General features: G+C 41.3%; 2 protein-coding genes across 3 annotated transcripts in view; one reads left to right on the forward strand and one right to left on the reverse strand.

Annotated features, from left to right (window-relative positions):
- furinb (furin (paired basic amino acid cleaving enzyme) b) overlaps positions 1-21,845 on the forward strand; it is a 143,979-nt gene that overhangs the window by 56,004 nt on the left and 66,130 nt on the right. For both annotated transcript variants that reach the window (XR_011924510.1, XM_072434774.1), the window contains exons 6-9: positions 14,548-14,636; positions 17,129-17,301; positions 19,635-19,847; positions 21,465-21,565. Coding sequence is in view for 1 of the 2 variants with exons in the window: in XM_072434774.1 (XP_072290875.1) it covers positions 14,548-14,636; positions 17,129-17,301; positions 19,635-19,847; positions 21,465-21,565 (576 nt within the window). In the remaining variant the exon portion in view is untranslated. The remainder of the gene's footprint in view (positions 1-14,547; positions 14,637-17,128; positions 17,302-19,634; positions 19,848-21,464; positions 21,566-21,845) is intronic.
- LOC140349254 (receptor-type tyrosine-protein phosphatase beta-like) lies at positions 8,494-13,830 on the reverse strand. The gene is made up of 5 exons (XM_072435528.1): positions 13,752-13,830; positions 13,526-13,679; positions 12,800-12,946; positions 12,462-12,713; positions 8,494-8,594 (listed from the first exon to the last, which is right to left on the reverse strand). Exons 2-5 carry the CDS (start codon positions 13,569-13,571, stop codon positions 8,494-8,496), a joined length of 546 nt encoding a protein of 181 aa, XP_072291629.1. The 5' UTR covers positions 13,572-13,679; positions 13,752-13,830.

Below are 21,845 nucleotides of genomic sequence, written 5' to 3' on the forward strand. Positions count from 1 at the left end.
CTGTGCTCTGGACTCGGTGCAGGAGGTGGGGGACAGAAGGGTCCTGGCTAGATTCACATCTATGCTGGACCATGATTGTCACCCCCTGCAGGACACTCTCTCCGCTCTGGAGAGCAGCTTCAGTGAGAGACTGATCCACCCTCGCTGTGTGAAGGAAAGGTTTCGTAGGTCTTTCCTTCCTGCTGCTGTCAGACTTTATAACAAACACTGTTAGTACTGAACACTCACAATACTGACCTAACCATGTGCAATTCTGTCATATGTGCAATTACTGTGAAATTCATGTGCTGTCGTGACACATATTCGTGACACATATTCATGTGCAATTACTGTCGTGATCACATGCAATGGTATTTATGTATTTATTTATTTATTTGTCTATGGGAGTTTTTTATTTATTTATAGGAGATCTTCTACTGAAAGTGTTTTTCAGACTTCCTATAAGTGATCTGTTCTTCTGTATCTACCTCTGTATCTACCTGCGTTGCACCAATGAAATTTCCCCATGTGGGATTAAAACGAATTACAAATACATGGTTAACTAATGTATATAATGAAGTAGCCTTTATAATGAAGTTTAAAAAAACAACAACTGACGGACACAGACTGAAGTGTCATTCAAGTTTTTGCATTCTGAGGTCATTGTGAAACTATAAGAACTGCCGATTAAAACGGTCTCTCGTGTATTATTTATCTTAATTGTGCAGAAACATACGAGAGAGACAAGTTGGCACTGTCTTTTGTAACAAATGGCTAAATCTCCAGATCACCTGGAAGCAGCGTTCGAGTATTAAGTGGAACATTAGCAACACTGTGCTGAATGTGCATGGACCAATCTCATTTTGTGACCGAGGAAACCACAATCTATAAAATGGGATTACTAGAGCAAAAACCCATTACCAAACCACAACAAGGGCACCCGCCGCATTCCACTACACGGGTCAGCGATGTTACCTCTGCTCTCGTATAAATCAGAGCCACTCCTATGACCTGTGGACAAATTCTTTTATTGAGTAAATCAAAGTGGAGTTATATGATCTGACACTAAATTATACAATCTTCACATCGAGATTATATGGATGTGTTAATGTCGGCGAGAGGAGAGTTAGAGGTTGTGCGCTGCAATGGCACTCAATCTGTACCAACGACGTGACAGACTCGTTTTAATCAACGCCTTCGAACACATATCATCCTTTCGTGCGGAAGATTGGTATTCTCCCACTGAAGTTGAAGTCTGATCAAGTGAAAAATCAATCCGTGCTCAATCAACGGCGATTGTCTGTTTTTTCTTCGGGCGCTCACGCTTATTTTCATGTTTGCCAGCCTAAGATGGATGTTTGTGAGCAGGGAGAAAAGGATGAACCAGATTGATTTCAGATCCTTTGTATAGTTCTAAAGGCGGGATGCAGACATCCCTCATGTGCATGTCCAGGGAAGATGGAGCTGACTTAAAACATTATGATGAACTGTCTTTTACTGTCGCACTTACTTTAAACAGAGGCCAGAAGAAGAGCACATACATCTATTTGTGAAACCTGTACGACTTTTATCTAATCCTGGTTAATTCCACAATAAATTGATGGCTTTCTGTACTCTCCAAAGTGTTTCCATTATATTGACTGGCATTAATTCCGGAACAAATTTATTTGCATGGGTCCACTAAGTGAGACCCTCTTCTGAGATAAGATCTTCTTATTGACTTGGTTTATTAAAAAACGACTCCAGTGGCTCCAGCGCTTTGTCAGGCCTTCAGTTTAAGCCGCCTCCATCAGCACCTGAATACTGAAATACATCACTTTGAGGCTGAGGAAAAAGAGAACGGGTTGTTTGTGGCTAATCTGGCTGATGGCGATGAAAATCACCATGGCAGTGGTTTTTAAAGAGCCTTTCACTCTGTTGCATTGTCCTTGATAGCAGACAGCCTATTGTTTCACAGAAGTGCCCTCTCAGCAGAAATGCATCATACCAGATTGTAAATGGTGACCGGTTTTAAGGCGCATGGCCTAAGGAAACTGCTGCCCTGCACATCATCTTGAGCAGTGGTTACATGTCTGCCTGCTCTATCCCCGCTTGATTAAAAAGCTTTGGCGAGTGAATAGCACACGTTCAAGTTAGCGTCATGATTCCAGACAAACCAACCTTTGAAGAAAGTAAAACTCTCCGAGCAGACAAAGAAGCCAGTTGTTTGTTTACCTTCATCTTTCACAGTCTGTGAGTCACAGAACCTTGACATCTTCGTCTGTTGAGACAGTTTTTGCCAGAATATGAACGTTTAATAGGCATGTATTATAAATGTTAACGCTTTGTAAAGCCAGAAATGATAAGTGAAAAAATATAAAATGTTAGTTGTTAGAAATTGAAATGAAGGATGAGGATGTTGTTTTGTCGGAGGACGATGCATTTCTCTACATGTTGGAAATCCGCCCACATAAACACTGTCAGTGCCAGCTTTGTCTGTTTTTACCTTTGGCTTGCGCTCTTTCACACTGTGTCAGTGGAGGACCCCTAAAGGAATCTTTCAAACAATATTTCCTTTACATTGTGCAGGAGGGCCAAGGTGAAGTTTTTATTAATTTATTTATTTAATGAATATTCTTTTACAGGGCTCTCGGGGTCCTCCATATGTGTCATCAACTCGTTTGAATATGATCGAGCTTATGATATTAAAACATCACATTCTCGTCACATGAATGGAAGGATCAGATCTGTTGTTAGTAACTGTGGAAAGCGCTGTTGGTAAATATGAATGTAACCAGGCCCGGGTTTACAAAAGGGTGCATTGCCATGTCATTTAAAAGTGTTTGCACTCTCATTTCAGGTGCGTTAAATAATGCCACTTAATAGAACCCTTTGAAACTCAGATGCACCCTCTGTCAGTTCGGTTTAGAATGTAACTTTCCTGTTTTCACACAATTTTTGTTATGATTTATGGACAATTGATTGGAGTAGTAATACAAGGTACACTTTCTAAACTCCCTGTGGGAAAACTGAATTCTCTGCCTTCCCATCCCTCAATACCGCTGGGGAAAGCAGGGCCGTCACAGTGCAGCGTCTGAGGACCCATCTGCAGAACGTGAGCGCGCTTTTGTCAGGACTACCATAGCTGGAGGATTGTGCATGTTTGGGGGGGATGAAACCCACCCAGACACAGGGCACATGCCAACTCCACACAGAAAGGCACTTACTGAAGAGGATGTGTGGCCTTTAGTAGTTGGAGTTAAGTGAGACGAGTCATTGACGTGGTCCTCATCTTTTTCATTTTCAATCAAATTAAAGTGCAAAGTGCATTGTGCAGCAGAACAAGGACTGAAGTTCCAGGCGCCTTTTATCCCCTTCACACAATTGGGTAAAACTAGGGCGATTGACAGGGATGTTAGCATCTTCATTAGCGCATAAAACTCACTAAAACCTCCATAAAAAACAAATAAACCCATACACATTTAACTATACACACACATATATATACATAAAACCCTAAAACCAACACCTAACAGCGATAAAAACCCTTAAACCCCCCATAATGCTCCCCTCCTCTGCCTTGGTCCGGGCGGGAACTCCTTGACTCGTGGACACAAGAACAGAGGAACTGCATTAACATACAAACAAATAAACATCCTCAAAACACAAATATTACACTCTATATTGCACATGACCTAATCATTTCTCCCTTTTCCCTCCAGGATAGGCTGCTTCAATGAAAGATTGATCTAAAAATGGGATAAAAGTGTAATTTTTGTAATGTATTTTAAAGTGCAAATAGTGAAAAGTGTCAGTGCTAGTGGTAACAAACTGGCTCTTTGCACCCAAAGCTTGTCGATTTTATTAGATCCTTGATTTTCCCTGACGCTGCCTGGGTGTGCACAACGTTATTGCTGAAGGAGGCAGGAGTCAAATCATATGTTAATTTATACATCACAGAGTTGTCAGCGGAAAACGGAAAACTAACAGAGGTCAATACATTATCTGTAAAAGTGACAGCTGGTGGCAGTGAAATAATGCCACTGTCAAAACTATTGTGTTTCCAATACACAGGTCATTGTAGTGCATAAAAAGTACTGCCACCTCGGGTAAACCTTGACGTTTAACCTGTAGGCAAGCATTCTGTAGACAAAAAATATATAATTAACCAGGGCTAGGGATGTCAAGATCATTAGGTAAATCGATAATTGTCCAAAAAAATGACCAAAATGTGGATGCATTTTTTTATCTTGCTATTTTCGTCATCACTTGATTTTGTCTTTTAGAACGTTCAGTTTCGTAAAGACAGTCACAAACTTGTAGGATAGTAACATGTTAGACAATGGGAATGAAAGAAAATCAAAGAATAATCATGAATAATTGTTAAATGTTAAATTTCTCACAATAATCACAACACACTTAATCGATATCCCTAACCAGGAACAAGAGAACTAGCTCAAGCTTTATACGCTTTGTCACTATGTTTGTCTGTGACGTCTTTGCAAATGTATGCGAGTTTTAGAAGACAATTATAACTGCCTCTGGAGATTACTGTATTTAAAACCGTAAAGTCAAGGGAAGTTGGCATTGGCCTGAGAAGGTGTGTATCTGAGATGTCGCTGCAGTTGTAGCTTGCTGTATTAACATTTCAACACTTCCACACTCCGTATTTGTAATGCAGAGATGTCGAGGGACCGCCAGGACAAACCAGAGCTGTGGAGAGAACAAATCCAAACAGACAGCCACACCACTGCCACGTCTGCTCCAGCTCCTCCAAGTCACTTAGCGCATGCAATATTTAAGTGTTCTCCTTAAAACAAAACAAGGTCCCTGTCAGCTACAAGATCAGAGCTTTTGTCCAAACAGAAATATGCAATAGGTTCTTGGTGCTTGTTAAAAATAGAAGTGTGACACCCCACGCCACCTCAACGGACAATCGAGCGCGGGTACGAGTGATTAAGATGTGTTGTGTATTTGATCTAGAATGTCCATGTTTTCGTTTTGTTAATAGTGTTGTAACCTTGTATATAATTGCAATATATTCCAAAAAGACGGCCGCAAGTCGTATTGATTTTCTATCAGAGCGAAAACATTACCTTCCCCTTCCTTGACCTGGAATATTGTGATCAAAGTGGCGTCGGCGGTAAAGCTCGCCTTCGATTGCTTTTTCGAAGATGATGAAATGTGACAGTAGAGCCAGCGTTTCATTCAATAGTTATATTTGAGATATGCCCCGTCTCTGTCGAACATCACCCACCACACGCAGTACATTTTATTTATTTACATTGTGCTTGTTGTAGCGTGCTTGTTTGACTGAATGATATTGAATACAAACTGGTTAAAAGAAAGGTTATTTAAACCCACAGCTCTAACTTTACCCGGCTCTTTCAAACCCTTTGGTGCATTGATACTATTCACACACATGGAAATTTGAGTATTGACATCTATTTCAGGTGATGAAGCAGCGCAGTATGGAACACCCAAGCTTTTTTTTCTCCACGTTCTTGATCAAAAGGAGGTTTTACAATTTGATACGGTTAGTTCTGATTTTGTCTTGGGCTGTGCAAAAAGGCCATAAAGATGGAATCGTGATCTCGCTCCTTTGACGATATGGCCTTATTGGTAATATCGCCATGTCACGATTCACTAATTTACCTTTGAATATCGCTCTATGCACAAAGAAGGACACTTTTCCCACCACACCTCCTGTCGGCCAGTCTCGGCAACGCTCCAAGTGAGTGACAGGTGGATTCAACCAATTACAATTAAGCATGAACTCTCAGAAAAAGCTAATTACTTTAGTAACCTCCTCAAGACAAAATAAAGTTTGTAAGTTTAGCTGTATCATAATAAAAATCGAAATTGTGATTGCAGTTTTTTGGCATATCGCTCACCCTTAAAGTGCTTGTTATATCATTTAGTGGGGGAAGTACTCTTACAAGAAAAATGTTGGCTTTTGCAGTTTTAAAAGGAAAGTTTTGGGCTTTGTAGACACTGCTGCTGTCTTCTGATAAAAGACCTCACACTGTTAAAAGGAGTTTATGAGTTTATTGCCCACACCGCTGCCACCCTTTGTCAAAGCTGAATTATGAACGTTTCCCCTGTCTTGTTTATTCTGCAGGGGGTGGCCTGTTTTTTTTTGCCAGACAGCTCTGTGATGTTGGCAGTCAACTCTCCCTTCAAATTCGCTCTGTACACAACAGACACTCTTCTTAGTTTGGCTCCAGGAAGCGACTCTGTCAGTTTCTATATCCCTTGGGTTTATGAGTGTGGACAACTAATACGAGTGACGCACACCTGACTAATACGCTTGCCCTTGAACAGCTAGATATTTAAAGAGCATGTGTGACAGACTAGCTGCGTGCACCATTACAAAGCAGCCAAAGTGCATCATTTCTTTTCACTTACTGTCACGGTGCTATGGATTTTCTATGTTCATTTGTGTGGCTCTGTTCTATTATGGCAGACGCACAAAAAACTCTTGTAATTCTAGTAAAAAACAATATATATGGTAGTGTATATCATCATCGCTCTTCCTGTAAATATGCCAAATTCATAGTTTAACTTGGATAACTTAACTGTTTGCTTAAATTTTCTCACAACGTGACGTACAAATGAAGCGAAACCGTTACATAAAATCAACTGTGGATTTACTGCATTAGGCAAATCCCAGTCTTTGCTGTTCTTCCGTACTCTAGAAGAATAGTGAAAAGTTGATTAACCATTATCTGATTTAGCAACAAAAGCTTTGTCTTTAGACCAATCCTACAGCCAAGAGACCGGTTCATCTGCTGTTTCATTTGAAAAACACACTTTACCACACAAGTATTTGCCAGTCCTGTTTCTCTGGTAATGACTATGGCCTTTGACTAAACATGATGACGTATTCTTCTGTTAGGTGTACTTGACCTAACCCTAGTGCAGTTGTGTCCTTGGGTAAGTGTTTTGAGGGCCTATTTAAGTGCTTTTTAAATGTGACATTTTGCTTCATTGTGTCTGATTATGTTTATGGTTATAAAGCATTCCATGCTACAATAAACAAGTCTTCAAATGTAGATATGAGTTCTGGAAAGTTGTTCTGTAGCGTGACTGAAAGTGTATTCTTTTTTAACAGATCAACTATTAACTCTACAAACTACAGTATGTGGGAGAAAGCCATCCTCCTTTTGAAATAACTTTAACATTAAGTTACTGGATAGGAATAAAACTAGTTTCACAAAACTTTGAATGGATTCTTCAAACGGTTATTAGTTCTTAAAACATATATAGCTTTTTATATATTGTAACGTGCAGTTCATTATGCAAGAAGCAAGTTATTGTGAGCGTAAATATTCCTCGAATGATCGCAATAGGAAAGTGTGTGGTGTTTTGGTATAATTCATTGTATGTGTATTAGCAATATTAGTAAAAATGCTACTAGGGATGGGATGATTTAGAATTAAAATGCCACGGTTTGACTATCACAGAGATTAGCTTCCACGCTGTATTAACAGAGCTGATGCAGTTCACTGGGTTTGTGGAAAAAAACGAGCTCCTCACAGCCTTGAGTTCATGAAAATTTTGGTCATCGTATACTTCCCTGACATCACAAATATTGTATAAAAAAAAACAGGCCGGAGTAGTTTGAATTGTATTTCAGCCCAGACATGACAATCCTTATGTGTACAGAGTAGGCTTCCTGTTGCTAATTGCTTGTTATTTTCCCAAATCTGCACAGCGAGCATTATATACAAATACTTTTTTAGTTAAGATGTGGCTTGTTTTTGTTAAGCATAATAAAATACACAAAATCCCTTTTTTTTATGGTAACTGTTATCACACCATCCATGTTCCATATTGTCCCATCCTTATAACTGATCTTGTTTCTTTTACAGACTAAGACTTACTGCCTGTGTCACTCTGTGAATTCCATTATACTTTGCCTCAACATTAACTCTCAAGCTGGTGTTGTCTTTTATTTTAACATTCTGACTCAGCCACTGTGACGTCCCTCTACACGCACAAACAACACAGTGCTCTGAGCATTTTTCTTCCATTTTCAAACAGAATAAATGAAGCCCATTGTCTACTCTGCTTGTTCTGGTTTTGTTTAGCCCTCCTTAAATGAGCAGCACAAGAGGAGCCCACGTTGCTGTATAATAAATCTACACAGCCCAGTGGCTTTTCTGCATCTACATCTACATCTTTCTGCTTCGGTAACAATCAAATCTTTATATCAACAAAAAGAAGCACGCACGATATACCATCTTGGCCTGACTTGCCTTGTTTCTGTAGCAAAAACATTCTTTGTATCCAACCAGCCATAACGTCATTTACATTTTGATTCACCAACAAAAAATGACTTGGAAAAATGGACCTGTCCTATGAATAAAACTTCGACCTTGTTAAGAATTGTTTGAGTTAACATTAGTGTGACTGCTTATTGAGATAATACATCAAAACAATTAAATTACCGTAGGCCTTTATGGCTTAAAAAAAGATGGTGAAAAAAGAGACACATACAACACGCGAAATAGACAGTGGCACTGGACCCACTCAGGAGGAGAACCAGTTCCTCGAGGCAGAGGACGAACCGTCCATATGGGGTAGAGACCGCTTCTCCAGGGAGGCTGTTTCTCCAGGCAGTTGAGGAGCATCTGGATCCACAGGTCATCGATCGTCAACAGATTGCAAGTGAAAAATCAAATGTTGTGCGAGCGCTGCCGCGAGCGCTGCGCGGGGAGCGGGGCGGGCGTCGCCGTCGCCAACGTGGCTGGTGCAGAAAAGTTGGAAAAGCTTTTTTGCGGCAAGAAGCGGCGCAGCAAATGATAAAGAGATTTGGCTCTAGTAACGTGCAAACCCACATGAGGTTTCGGCCAATCACAGAAGACGGGAGATTCTCACTGAGATGAAAGCACATGTTCTGCTTCTGTCATTCTGACATGTCTAAGGTCTAAACTCAGGCAATTGACAATTACAGGTTTTGACAAGAAACATTAGTTTCTCACTCTCTCATCCTCTAGAGAATATCTCAATGTGGTCATCTCACAGTTTGGGTTGAATGGGATGTGCCCTAGGGCCCCTAGGGCCTGTGGACCATGTGGATTGAGTAAACAAACATGCGCGACAGGTGACATTATTTAGAGAGTTCATAACTTCTAAATATAAACATACCAAAGGATGTTCAGGGATGTTCACTAAAGCTACTATCGTTTTATCAACGTGTAAAATTTTATGTGAAGCCAGACCAAAGTCTTTTGGGGGGGAGGGGGTCCAGAGAGAGACGAAAAAAATTAAGTCTTTTCAGCTTCAACCCATTTTGAGATGATCCCTTACGCTGCCATACTTCCCCCAGCATAGTTGCTCCTAGGGCAGCGTAGCTAGGAAACTGTAGTTTTTTTATTTCTGTTCCTAACTGTCCTGACCATACGTGATTTCAAAGTGGAACGTTTTAAGCCTGGTCTTAAATGAAGAGACTGTGTCGGCCTCTTTAACATGGACAGGAGCTGATTCCATAACACGGGAGCTTGGAAGCTAAACACTCTACCTCCTACTGTGCTTTTAGAGACTCTTGGGACCACCAGAAGGCCAGCATTTTGAGAATAAAGAGCACTGTTTGGATGATATGGTTCTATAGCATATTTGAGGTAGGATGGGGCCATGTCATTTATAGCTTTGTAAGTCAGGAATAGGATTTTAAATTTGACTACAGACGTATTTTCATGTTGATTCATACTGGCCCCATACTGAAATCTACAGTATTTAACAGTCGTAAACTCCATATGAAACCGTGGACAGGTATAGTTAGTTAGTCAGAGGGAAGGAGGTGATTGACAGACGCTATTTACCAAACCCCGGCCCCACCATGCACCGCGCTCTGAAAACATGACTGATGTGTGTAGATGAGATGATGATGATGTGAGCACAGGGGAAGTCTGTAGAATGCACAGAGCAGGCAGGTAGCACTTTGGTAGACGAGACACACTGAATAAGAAGGGACTCATTTGCAGTCAATCACGTGGCACTGTTGTCTATGAATTTTCACTCAACGTTATTTTGAATGGCAAAAACAGGGAATACATGAAGAATCCATGTTAAAAAATAAAATTGTGTACATATAGTCATTTTAGTATTCATTTTGTGGATATTATTTCAGTAAACTAGTTATCTACAAGATGAATGAACATACTCAATCATAGTCAATTGTTATTTTGGTTGTTTTGATGGTTATTGATGCTGCCATTGTAGTTAGACATTGCCATCACATTATTTGTGGTGTTCTGCAGTTTAAAGTCTTTAACTATATTACTTTATTTTGCTAATCAAGGAAGCTGATGATTTTTTTTTTTTTTTAATTAATCGATAAATCATTGTCATTTAGAGTTTCCTGTTTCATTTTGACGTAATTATTGCTCCATCTGAGTCATAAAACCTGTTATGTTCCTATGTGTATGCACTGTATAGTCTGTTGTTGGAGTTGATTAGTTGATATGTTATTATTTATGTATATGTTATTTCACCCCTATGATATATTGATGATCCATAAACACCTGTTGTTAAAAAGCTGTTAAAAAGCTCAAATATCCAATTCAAACTGAGACTTTTAGACAATATATCACACACGTTAGTATCATTTTCTTTTCTCCACGATGATTTTAATTGGCCCAGCAATTTCCACCATTAAAAGCTCTGAAAGTGAATATCTTCCATTTTCCCTAGCTAATTAAAATAGATTACATTTGTCTTCCGATTTATTATTATGTGCAGTTCCGCTCGCTCACCCTGAGACATGCTGCTGCTCATGCGCCACAGTTAACGCTGTTGCAGTCGTCACATTGTGTTTTGACCCTGACCTTGCCATGACTTTCACTCGGTCAAGTTAATCGTTAATAGAGTACCCTGATTCTTACTTGTTGAAAGAACTATAACTGTCATGTCAAAGGGAAAACAACACATCCTGTAGAACGTCGCATTTATTTCGTGCCCTGAAATGTCAGTGAGGCCAGCTGTTTTCATCAAGTCTCCTGACACGAGGCCATTTTTCACCGACAAACACCCAACGCCGAGGCCTGCACCGCAACATATGGCCAGGTATAATACATTATCTACGCAATTAAAGTGACCTCTCTGTATCAGTAGGTTAAATACCATAAACCGACTAAATCTTGTTTTCTGATATTGGAGTTCTCCCCGAAGAACACTGAAAAGTAGGTTAAATTGTGTTTGCTGTCTTGTATTGTACAGTGGAAGGTAATTACCGTATGTTCTGAAGTATAAGTCGCACCTTTTTTCATAGTTTTGGCCGGGGTAAGACTTATACTTATATTTATACATATATACCTATAGTCCGGAGCGACTTATATGTGATATTATTTGTTATTTTCACACTTGCAACAGCATTTCATACTCCAGTGCAACGTTTTTTTCTTCTCTATCATGCATTTTTTTGAGTATTCCGATAACAATGGTCAAACAATATTATGTCATGTTAAAACCTGTCTCTAAGCGTATTAGATGAGATTTAATTATCAGACAAATGTGAAATGTTGGTCAAATAAATCACAAATGAGCAGAACTCACACACTTTTTTATTTTGAATCAGCTCTTTTTGTGGCATCTTTTATTATTTCAACAACATTCACAATTGAATCTAATTGTTATATATTGCTCAATCTAATCCAAAATATATCTTACTTTAATTGTATGCCTTGATTATTTGGCTTGTTTCCACTGCTGTATCTTTAACGTATCTGACAAAATATGAAAATAACAACAACTCTTAATTAAGTCATGGCTCCAAAGGTTGTGGCTTATCAATAGGTCAGCTTTTGTGGATGCAGAGCTGGAGGTCTTTTTGATAAGCAGATGGTGTTTGATAGGTAATCTTCTGACACCGTCCTGACACTGCGGACAGTCCTGAGGTATTAATGAGGCTCTGTGTGAATTATTCATGCACATCGATATCGTCTCATTTCTAATTTGGACGGATATGCCAAGCCAACGTGAGTTTTCACCAGGCATCACCTCATTCATTTTTTATTCGCTGATAGACGTGGTTTGCCAATATATCCACCGCAAAGCAAACTTACATTCATACATACTTTTATACATTTATGAAGACATCAGGAACAGGATACTAGTAGTTCTCAGACAAACACACCATATAATGTTCTGAAGCATTGATTTTTCAATTTTCTGGGTTTATAAACAAAAGAAGAGTCAGAGCTGCCTCATATGAATTTCTAATATTGTTATGAATCTCGCTTGTCAGAAATGAAGCTTTGTTTCTATTTTTGGCAGCATTCCTCTGCTTTCATTCTTGCTTTTTGGGGGCTTTGAGTAAATCCTAAGCGTCACACTAGGAGTCCATCTGCCCAAGGTTGAGAAATGGGATAGTGCAGATTTGTACTGTGCCAAATTAGGACACAGCAGGTGTCGTGTTGAATGTTCTCCTGTTGCTCCCAGTATACAACCTGAGCCTCTTGTGAGAGAAGAGAAATGTGAGGAGAAATCTTTCCTCCAACATGGTCCTCCGAGCAGAGCCATCCCAGTCCCCAGGCTAATGTTGAACCCCTGTCCAGAGCGGTCCAAAACCTGGTCCTGGTGCTGGTCCTTATCCTGGTCCTGACCCCGGTCCTGACCTGGCCCTCGGTCCGGGCCCTCGGGACACACGCTGGAGAAGTATCCGGTCTGGTAGGAGCGCACAGAGCTGTTGGAACTGTAGTCCCTGTAGGAGGCCAGAGGGTGGCGCTGCTCCGGCTGCAAACTGGACATGTCTGAGGGAAAGAGTGAAGGTTCTGAACTGTGTGTGCAGAACGCAGCCGGAACCATGGTCCAGGGTCACGGCCAGTTTGAAACGTACCATCAGACTCTGTGACCACCACCGTGAAGAACCTCACGGCTCTGTTCACGTCACTGAACCAGCTGCAGTTGAACCGGAACAAAACAGACGACTGCGAAACCTGAGAGTTCTCACTGACACGAGTCGAGAACGGAGGAACAGGCGGACCTGAGGAGAGAACACAGAAGAACCTGAGAACACAGAAGAACCTGAGGAGAGAACACAGAACAACCTGAGAACACAGAAGAACCTGAGGAGAGAACACAGAAGAACCTGAGAACACAGAAGAACCTGAGGAGAGAACACAGAAGAACCTGAGAACACAGAAGAACCTGAGGAGAGAACCTGAGGAGAGAACACAGAAGAACCTGAGAAGAGAACACAGAAGAACCTGAGGAGAGAACCTGAGGAGAGAACACAGAAGAACCTGAGGAGAGAACCTGAGGAACCTGAGGAGAGAACACAGAAGAACCTGAGGAGAGAACACAGAAGAACCTGAGGAGAGAACACAGAAGAACCTGAGGAGAGAACCTGAGGAACCTGAGGAGAGAACGCAGAAGAACCTGAGGAGAGAACACAGAACCTGGTTTAGTCCTGGTTTAGTCCTGGTTTAGACCTGGTTTAGTCCTGGTTTAGTCCTGGTTTAGTCCTGGTTTAGCCCTGGTTTAGTCCTGGTTTAGCCCTGGTTTAGACCTGGTTTAGCCCTGGTTTAGACCTGGTTTAGCCCTGGTTTAGACCTGTACTCACGGTCGATCATGGTGATGACACTGTCCTGGGCGGGCTCGCTGGTCATGCGGTCAGAAATGACCTTCACAGTGACCGTGTAGCGTCGGTGGGGTTCCAGACCGGTGATCAGGTAAAAGCTGGACTCTCGGCCGGTCCTTCTGGAGTAGACCAGGACCTGCGCCTCCTGGAGGACCTGCGCCTCCTGGAGGACCTGCGCCTCCTGGAGGACCTGCGCCTCCTGGAGGACCTGCGCCTCCTGGAGGACACACTCCACGGTGTAGGAGTCGTAGTCGGCCTCCGGAGGCGTCCACGAGCAGGAGATGGAGGTGGAGATAATGTATCTAAACGAAATTACAGCTCAGAACAAAAATGTGGTTAGAGCTTTGTACTTTGAGTGTTAGAGTTACTTTGTGATGAGGTGTAGCTCAGTTGGTATCGAGCATGACGGTTACTCTGGTCTACACAAAAATCTCTCCAATAGACGTGGTACATATATTGAAAAATGTATACTATTGATGCTTAAAAGTGTACTGTAAGGGTTAAAGTTATTTTTTAATCATGGTCACATTTTTATAGCTCTTTTCTACGCTCGAGGCACTCAAAGCATTGTATATGAAGGATCCACTCACCGATTCACTCACACATTCACACACCACGGCAGTCTTCACCTGTGGGGGCTTGACCTGTGGCCCGGAGGATCTGACTGATCTACCAACAATGTTTGTCAGAAGAAGCATTTCAACCAAAGGATGTTCACTCAAGCTCACTTATGCACTTTGATGGTTCATTCTATGGTCTGTTCACTTTTAGTGATACTTGAACCTCATCCTCTGATTGCAAAAATATGTTCTGATTTTTCATAGTCTTCTATTCTCCAAAGTTTAGTATCAAACCTCCAACTTCATTTGAAAGTTGCACATTGCAGGTTCGGTCTGCAACAATTATTACTTGGCCTAAACAGTTAACTCTTTTTGCTAATTGGAAAAGTTTTCTAACTTATTTCGACTCAACATGATACAGAACAATGTTTCTTTGTCTTTCAGACATGGGACTCGCTGCGCTGGAGAAGTTGCCGCCATCGCCAACAATGGCGTGTGTGGTGTGGGTGTAGCCTACAATGCTAAGATCGGAGGTGAGTTATGAAAGAACACAATTATGCTCGGCCCAATAGCATCAAGAAAAAGTACAATCTTACATGATTTTTGTGTGTGAGTGTGTTGGTTTTGGCTGTTTTAAATGGCAAGGTGATGATCATGAGTCAAGAGCATGATAAAAAAAAAAAAAAAAAAAATCCGGTTTCTCATTATCGCCTGTAACCTCTCAAGTCAGCGCTGCTCCAACATGACAGTTTGAAGCGCAACATTCTGCCAGCGCTGTTCCAGATCAGAGCGCCGTGGCAATGTCTAGACACTTATTGATTCTGCATTTGTCTGTTACACTGTGTAATTAATGAGCATTTCGGCTAAGTGACAGGGGGCTTGCTCATTAGCTGAAATCAGCTCTAATTGGCATTTTGCATCAGCTCCCCACGCATCATTTTTCAATTAGTTAAAAGAGTCTTCAAAATAGAAAGTAAAAGTAGGAAGTAGGAAGTTTTTTCATGCTGTAAATATGTTTTTGTCATTATAGGACATCGAAATAATAGATATATATCCACTGGACAGAATAAATAGTGCAATACAAGCCCTGCCAACATCAGAGTATTGTTAAAGTGAGTTATGAAGTGTTTCCCAATGACAGAGAGAAGAAACAGAGGTTCTGGACTGTAACCTCCTGCCTGTGGGGAGGTGAAACCTCTGGGGTCCTGAAGAGGCTGCAGCTTCTCAACTCTGCACAGTCTGTGTCCCGGGCCCCAGACCACACTGCTTCAGCTAATGGTCAGCCCTGGATTGAGTAGCCTGAGAAGTAGAGAGACTTTACAGTGAGGGGAGACTGTCAGAGCAGGGGGGCGCAGGGGGGCACAGGGGGAGGGGACCTTCCTGAAGTCTCCACTGTCTTCTGGGTGTTGTGCTTTAGGTTTTTGTCCCACTGCACCAGGACAAAGGCTGGTTCATTGGGTTGTTGTTTTTTTCAGCAGAAGTAAATATTTTGTGACAGTTTGTTTATCCAACTAAGACAAACGTCCTTTTGGACAAATTAAGTCAACTAATAACATCAAATCCTGCTCTGTCAAATTACACCTAGAGAGGTTTGGCAGTATTATTACATTTTTACACGCATTTTTCACACTTGCTTGACCATGAAGTTGCCCAGGAAGGTTTCAAAATGTGGTTCACACCTCAAACACTTATTATTATTAATCACGGACACAGCCATTTGTCCCATGCTGTCCCAACACCATTAACGTTCAGGTAATTTGTGTTTGCTGCAAATACACTGACGACATTCCCACAGGCATCCAGGGGATCCTCCTTAATCTGGTAAATGTGCTGCCGTCTGAGGAGCAGCAGACCGGCAGAAAATCTCCTACACTTTCTTTCAGCAGCGTGAATATGGCGAGGTCTGAGCTGCAGTGTTGTCCCTTTAACTGCGGCTGCCACTGAGATCTGCAAGATATAATTTTGGGTGAAATTGCATTGTATAAAACATTAAAGGAAGGAAGGAATGCCATTTTGAAATATCACACCAGCTGTACTCTGCTGCCATCCCATCTGTGACTATTCCACCCGTTGGCATTTTTTTTTTTTTTATGATATTTTACAGTTTTTTGAATAACAATAATGAATAGTGATGTATTTGAAAGGTTAACGAAACTACATAAGTAAAGGTAAAGAGTAATAATTATCCTCCAGTGCTGCTTCCAGGAAATGTATAATGGACCACACACTGATTCACCTATAGTGCCATTGCCTCCGTCTTCCACCTCCTCTTTCTGGAATAGCTCCCTTATGGCTTGCCGTAGCTGTGGGGGGCTTACTCTTCAGTGGTTTAATAAGGTATTGAGAGTCAGCGGGAAGTTGATTAGAATTGTAATGGCTGTGATTAGTATTTGCGGCTGCAATTGTGTTGTGCTCTAGTTTGAGTGTTTTCCATCTGCTCTGTATTCAAACTGTTGGGGCAGTGAATACCAAAGCCCCCTGGGTAATTGCCACTCCTGACTATAATAGAGGGGATATCCAGTATGTCACATTGTATAGTGTACTTGTAGTCAGTTGGTTAACAGTCATTTGAGCGCCATTTTGCATCAATCTGCGTTTTGACAGTTTGACTAGACTAGTAACTGCATTTACATTTACGTCAGGTCTAGAAGTGTAGTGTTGTATCACATTTTAATACAGAACAGTAAACAAAACAAAAATGCATATAATATTATGTATGTTTTGGGTCACAAACCATGAACACCATATTTGATTTAATGAATATGCAATTGTACATAAAGAAAAACAAAGTGGTGTCATGTGGTGTGAAATTACTGCCCTGGTGCCTCTTTTTGATGGCAGAATATAAAGGAAGATTGGTTTCTGGATCTATAGATTTGTACGTTTTATTGAAATGTCATTCTGTGCCTTCTCTCTCAGATTCTGACTTGTCTGTTTCAATCTGAAGATAAGATTTTCTACATCTTCACCATCTGTCCCTTCTCTCCACTTCTCACTCCCTTGTTAAAAATACTGTGTTATTTAGGTGTTCGCATGTTGGACGGGGAGGTGACAGACGTGGTGGAGGCTCACTCGCTCAGTCTAAACCGGCAGCACATCCACATCTATAGTGCCAGCTGGGGCCCCGAGGATGATGGGAAGTCTCTGGACGGTCCTGCCAAACTGGCCAAGGAGGCGTTCCTCCAAGGAATCACCCAGGTCAGGCCGGCTCTTGCCTCTCGGCTCCAAGACGTGGAGCTTATCTCCTTCCAAAACATCTCATGTCACAAACGGTCACATCCAAACTCTAATTTTAGTCTAAAGTGAAGGAGACGATTTCCAATTACCGTAGTCTGAGTTGGACCCAAAAAAAAGGAATAAATGGAAAGGCATTATCTATTATGTTAATGCCGTCATTTCCCATGTGTCACTGCATCACATCTGATGAGTTTGAGCAGAAGCGCAATAATTGGGGTATAAATGAATGAAACTAATGATTTTTAAACTGAAGAAATTCATCACATCCCAGACATAAAATGCTCCACATACCACAGTTTAATAGGGGAAGATTAGGATAAAGTAAAGACAGCAATAAATACGCTGCTGTGTGCGTCAGTTGGACCCAGTTGGAATAGTGAAAGTGAGTGAGACGCCTTCACGCTTCTCATATTAGTCTTATATTGTTTTATTTCAGATTACGGTCTGAGTAAGTCAATAGATAAATATGAGTCAATAGATATAAATGACAATATGAAGCCGCAATATTGAAACCCACAAAGCCTGACTTCAGACTTCATCATCAGTTAAAGCCTGAAAATGCCCGAAAATATTCATCAAAGTTCACTGGGGTAAAGTGTGTTGCAATACCGAACAAGAAATGTGAGTGTCAACAGAAAAATAGTGGAACTGATGCTATGACAGGCCCGGCTGAGGCGAGCAGTGTGCAGAACAGACAGCCATTACAATCTTCCACAAAAGGAACAGCTAAACAATTGCACCGCTGACAACAGTCTGACACAAAACACCGTCGCGTGATATGCGTGTGCGTTGTATGGAAGTAGAATGTCTTTGCATATATCAGGGTTTTTTTTTTGGTTCAATTCTTGTGCTGCCTTGTTATTTCTGCTCTGTTTCAACATTTCCAGATGCACACCAAAACAGTTGCAGTTGTGCATTCTGCAAAAGGCCTGAACCTGTGTTTTGTTCGTGTGCCATAGCTCAAATGGTGATGTTTGAAATCCATTGTTTCCTGGCCTCATTTGTAGCGGTTTGTGGTTTTGTCTCTGCTTCACAGCTCAAGTCCATTTCGCTGACTGCAATCTACTGTAGGGAATAAATTGTTTTACCTAGCCTATTTTGTGTTTTGCAAAATGTTTTCCCCACAAACTAATTATAAAGACATATTTAGCTTCTGACCTCATGCGCCAAAATTGAAAAGCCCACATAGACAAAAGTGTAAAACCAGACTCCCAGCCAATACCCTTAATTTAAATTTGTTGTCCCTTTTTTGTTGAGTCCTCATGTGTGTCTATAGCAGCCGGTAACCAGTCACAAATATAAACATAGAAAGCAGAAAGGACAGCGAAGAATGAACAGGTCAGAATCTGCTGGAATATATTCTATCTAGATGTGGTAAATGGTCCTACGAGTTTAATGAAAAGGCATTAATCTAATCTGAATTAATGGCCCATTTAAGCAGATAAAATGCATTGTTCATGCCCACATTTCATCATTTTTAACTATAATTGATACCTGGAGGGTTGAATCTGTCCCAGCTGTATAGGGAGACACCTGGGACATTTGCCAGAGAAAGCGACATAATGTTCGCACAGTGCAGTCATCCTCAGAGACATTCTGCTTTCAAAATGATCACATTAATTACCTTTTATTTAAAGGAAAATAAAATAAAATCCTTCTAAAATGTCAATGTATTGACTGTTGAGGTTGGGGTTTACGCTATGATTGACAAGTCAACAAAATGTCCTTGGTTTCGTGTGTGTGATCCTAAGAAATGATCATGTGTGTTCAGATGTGACTGAACTAAAATATCAAATCAGATCAAATTAAATAATATTTCGTGCCCAACAACAGCAGTTTCTTCAGAGGATTTTTCCAAAATTGTTGATTTAACCAAAATTGTTAATTTAGCCAACAGAAGGTTTGAAAATCAGCAATGAAGCAGTAGGAGGCCTGGATTTTCTTGCTATTACTGTCACAACTGTGGCTGTGAAAGCAGACATTAAAGTGTATTTGCTTACATTGAGGTTGTTATGCTTCTGTACATCACTATTTGTTAGAGACAGAAGTTAATTCCCTGTTTATTCCTGTGAATTCCCATTTATTTGCTATAATTCCCATGGAAATTCCTCAATCTTTGCAACCCATTAGGCAGCATTGTTGTGTCGAACAGGATATGACTTAATGGTTGAGCTATATTGATCAAAATTACAAAGACTTTTCAGATTACAGCGATGCAATGATGTAAATACTGGTGTCAGACGTCCCCATCTCTCTTCCCCTGGCTCATGTCTGCTTCTCTTGTGTGTCCACAGGGGCGCAGCGGGCTGGGCTCCATCTTTGTGTGGGCCTCGGGGAACGGCGGCCGGGAGCAGGACAGTTGTAACTGTGACGGCTACACCAACAGCATCTACACCCTGTCCATCAGCAGCTCCACCCAGTCGGGGAACGTGCCCTGGTACAGCGAGCCCTGCTCCTCCACCCTCGCCACCACCTTCAGCTCCGGCAACCCAGGAGAGAAGCAGATTGTGAGTGCTGTCGTGCAACTGTGAAAATGTGAGGCAGTTAAAATACAGGATTTTTGAAACCATTCGTTCAATATTTGGCACTTTCAAATATTTCCGAAGATATATTGTATTGTACTTTGTTACTGTTGATGAAAAAAAATACCTCCCAAAAGTTGTTTTCAAAATATTAAACGTGAATCCACCTCAGAAACCCAGCGGTCCTCACTAGAACAGTGGTGTAACATGTAACACACAGTGAGTCGTGCTGAGAAACACTCCGAGACGCCTCACACTTCTTTCAAGGCTCTCGTCAGCTGAAAAAAGACATGCCTTGGGCTCAGAAAACAACACGACAAAGTGTAATGTGCCTCTGGAGCCAGAATCTTCTGAAGCGTGCCGCAGGCAGACAATCACACTGTGCCTAATCTAATTACATTTTTCATTTTAATCTGAGTGCATCGCATCATTTTAAATTATATAAAAATAGCACTATGTAACAGCTGAATTTTTAATGAAAATCATCTGCTTTGTTCAGGCTCTCTGTTTTTATTCATTTGAAATTGCAGTAAAAAAGACCAATAGGTGACCAGATTCCCATAGAGAATTTTTTTTTTCTGCAGTAGCAATTCCAAAGCTTTATTAAGCCTTTTGCTTTCTGAAACCAGTGAATTGCTCATTCTCTTTGGCACAATGTGGTTTGACCTCATCTTGTTGGGTTTACACTGCACTTTTTGCCAATGAAGTAAAACATGTAAACAAAAGGCAGATGTTCTTTGTTGCACTTTTTGTCTGGTTATTAAGATCATTTCACACATGTTGGCCACATTAGATGGTTTTGTTTTACTATGAACATCTGGCTCATGTTCACTCTCACATTGTTTGCCATTTTCCCATAGCACCGCATTGCTTCGTGATCAAGAGCACACAAAGTTTGCTGGTTTGCTCTTCTTTTCTGTCACGATTCATGACTTAAGTTCAATAACAGTATGTCTTCCAGAGAGTAGGCGGCTGCACTAAAAATGTGACACTTTAGTGTGTTTTTATCGTGCCAATTATTCATAACTGCAGTCACTACTACAAGTGGTCCCAACACTGCTATTTCCCATCTTTGATCGCTTACCAACCACTAAAAGTCAGTTTTCATTTGGAGTTGAAAAAGTGTAAAGATGTTGGTTAGTCTGACAGAGAACGCTGACTGGGTGAAAGTGTGGACAGAAAGGTAGATGTAAAGAGCGACCAGTGACATGAGCGGACATTATGAGTCCAAATTCAATTCTTAGTCTAACTTTTTGTATATATTTATTGAAGGACTTGAGGCATCTGCTATTCTTAAACAAACATAACACAATATATTTTTATTTTTCTTAAGATCAAGTAATTTCACCTGGCTGCCCATGCTTCACAGCCTAGAATTTGTCTCTGCTCCTTGCCTTGGTCTCATTGTGACTCAGACCATTCACTAGCTGCCTCTTGTCCCTCACTGCGTTAACATACAGCTGGCTTCTGTGTGTTGCACTCTGGTCCTGGCTGGCTCCTCCACTTGGCTGACATTCAGTGGCCGCTGTGTGACCTGTGAGTGGCTCCACAGACATGATGTTTCCATGTAATTTACAGGTTGTGCTTCCTCTGGTCTCGTAGGTCACCACAGACCTGAGGCAGAAGTGCACAGAGTCTCACACCGGGACGTCGGCCTCGGCTCCGCTCGCTGCTGGAATCATCGCTCTGACGCTGGAGGCAAAGTGAGTGACAATGACACACTGAAAGCACCCACGCACTAATGACAACGCTACAACGCATTCATAACTGTTTGAATCGAGAGTTACGGATATAACTACGTTTCAGTGAATCCCGTTGGACCGCTGGAGGTTCTGTCACTCAGGACCTTTGCTTTCCTGTGAGATGAACCTGCAGGAACCCGAGCCTCTGATGATGATGGAATTTACATCCAGGGACTCATGGGTGTGACTTTGTTGCTGTTAGTCCAACTGCGCCTGTGCAAAAGAAGTCATTCTGTGTTTT

The sequence above is a fragment of the Eucyclogobius newberryi genome, unplaced genomic scaffold (assembly GCF_026437365.1).
Source record: "Eucyclogobius newberryi isolate DKJ021-1_F unplaced genomic scaffold, fEucNew1.0.hap1 SCAF_7, whole genome shotgun sequence".
Lineage (NCBI taxonomy): Eukaryota > Metazoa > Chordata > Actinopteri > Gobiiformes > Gobiidae > Eucyclogobius > Eucyclogobius newberryi.

Bases quoted from the DNA above. Each gene is read 5' to 3' on its own strand.
- LOC140349254 (XM_072435528.1), bottom strand. From the start codon at position 13,571: ATGACCAGCGAGCCCGCCCAGGACAGTGTCATCACCATGATCGACC. The intron at 12,947-13,525 runs GTGAGTACAGGT...TTCTCTCCTCAG, and splicing joins TGTCATCACCATGATCGACC to GTCCGCCTGTTCCTCCGTTC. The intron at 12,714-12,799 runs GTACGTTTCAAA...TCTTTCCCTCAG, and splicing joins GGTGGTCACAGAGTCTGATG to ACATGTCCAGTTTGCAGCCG.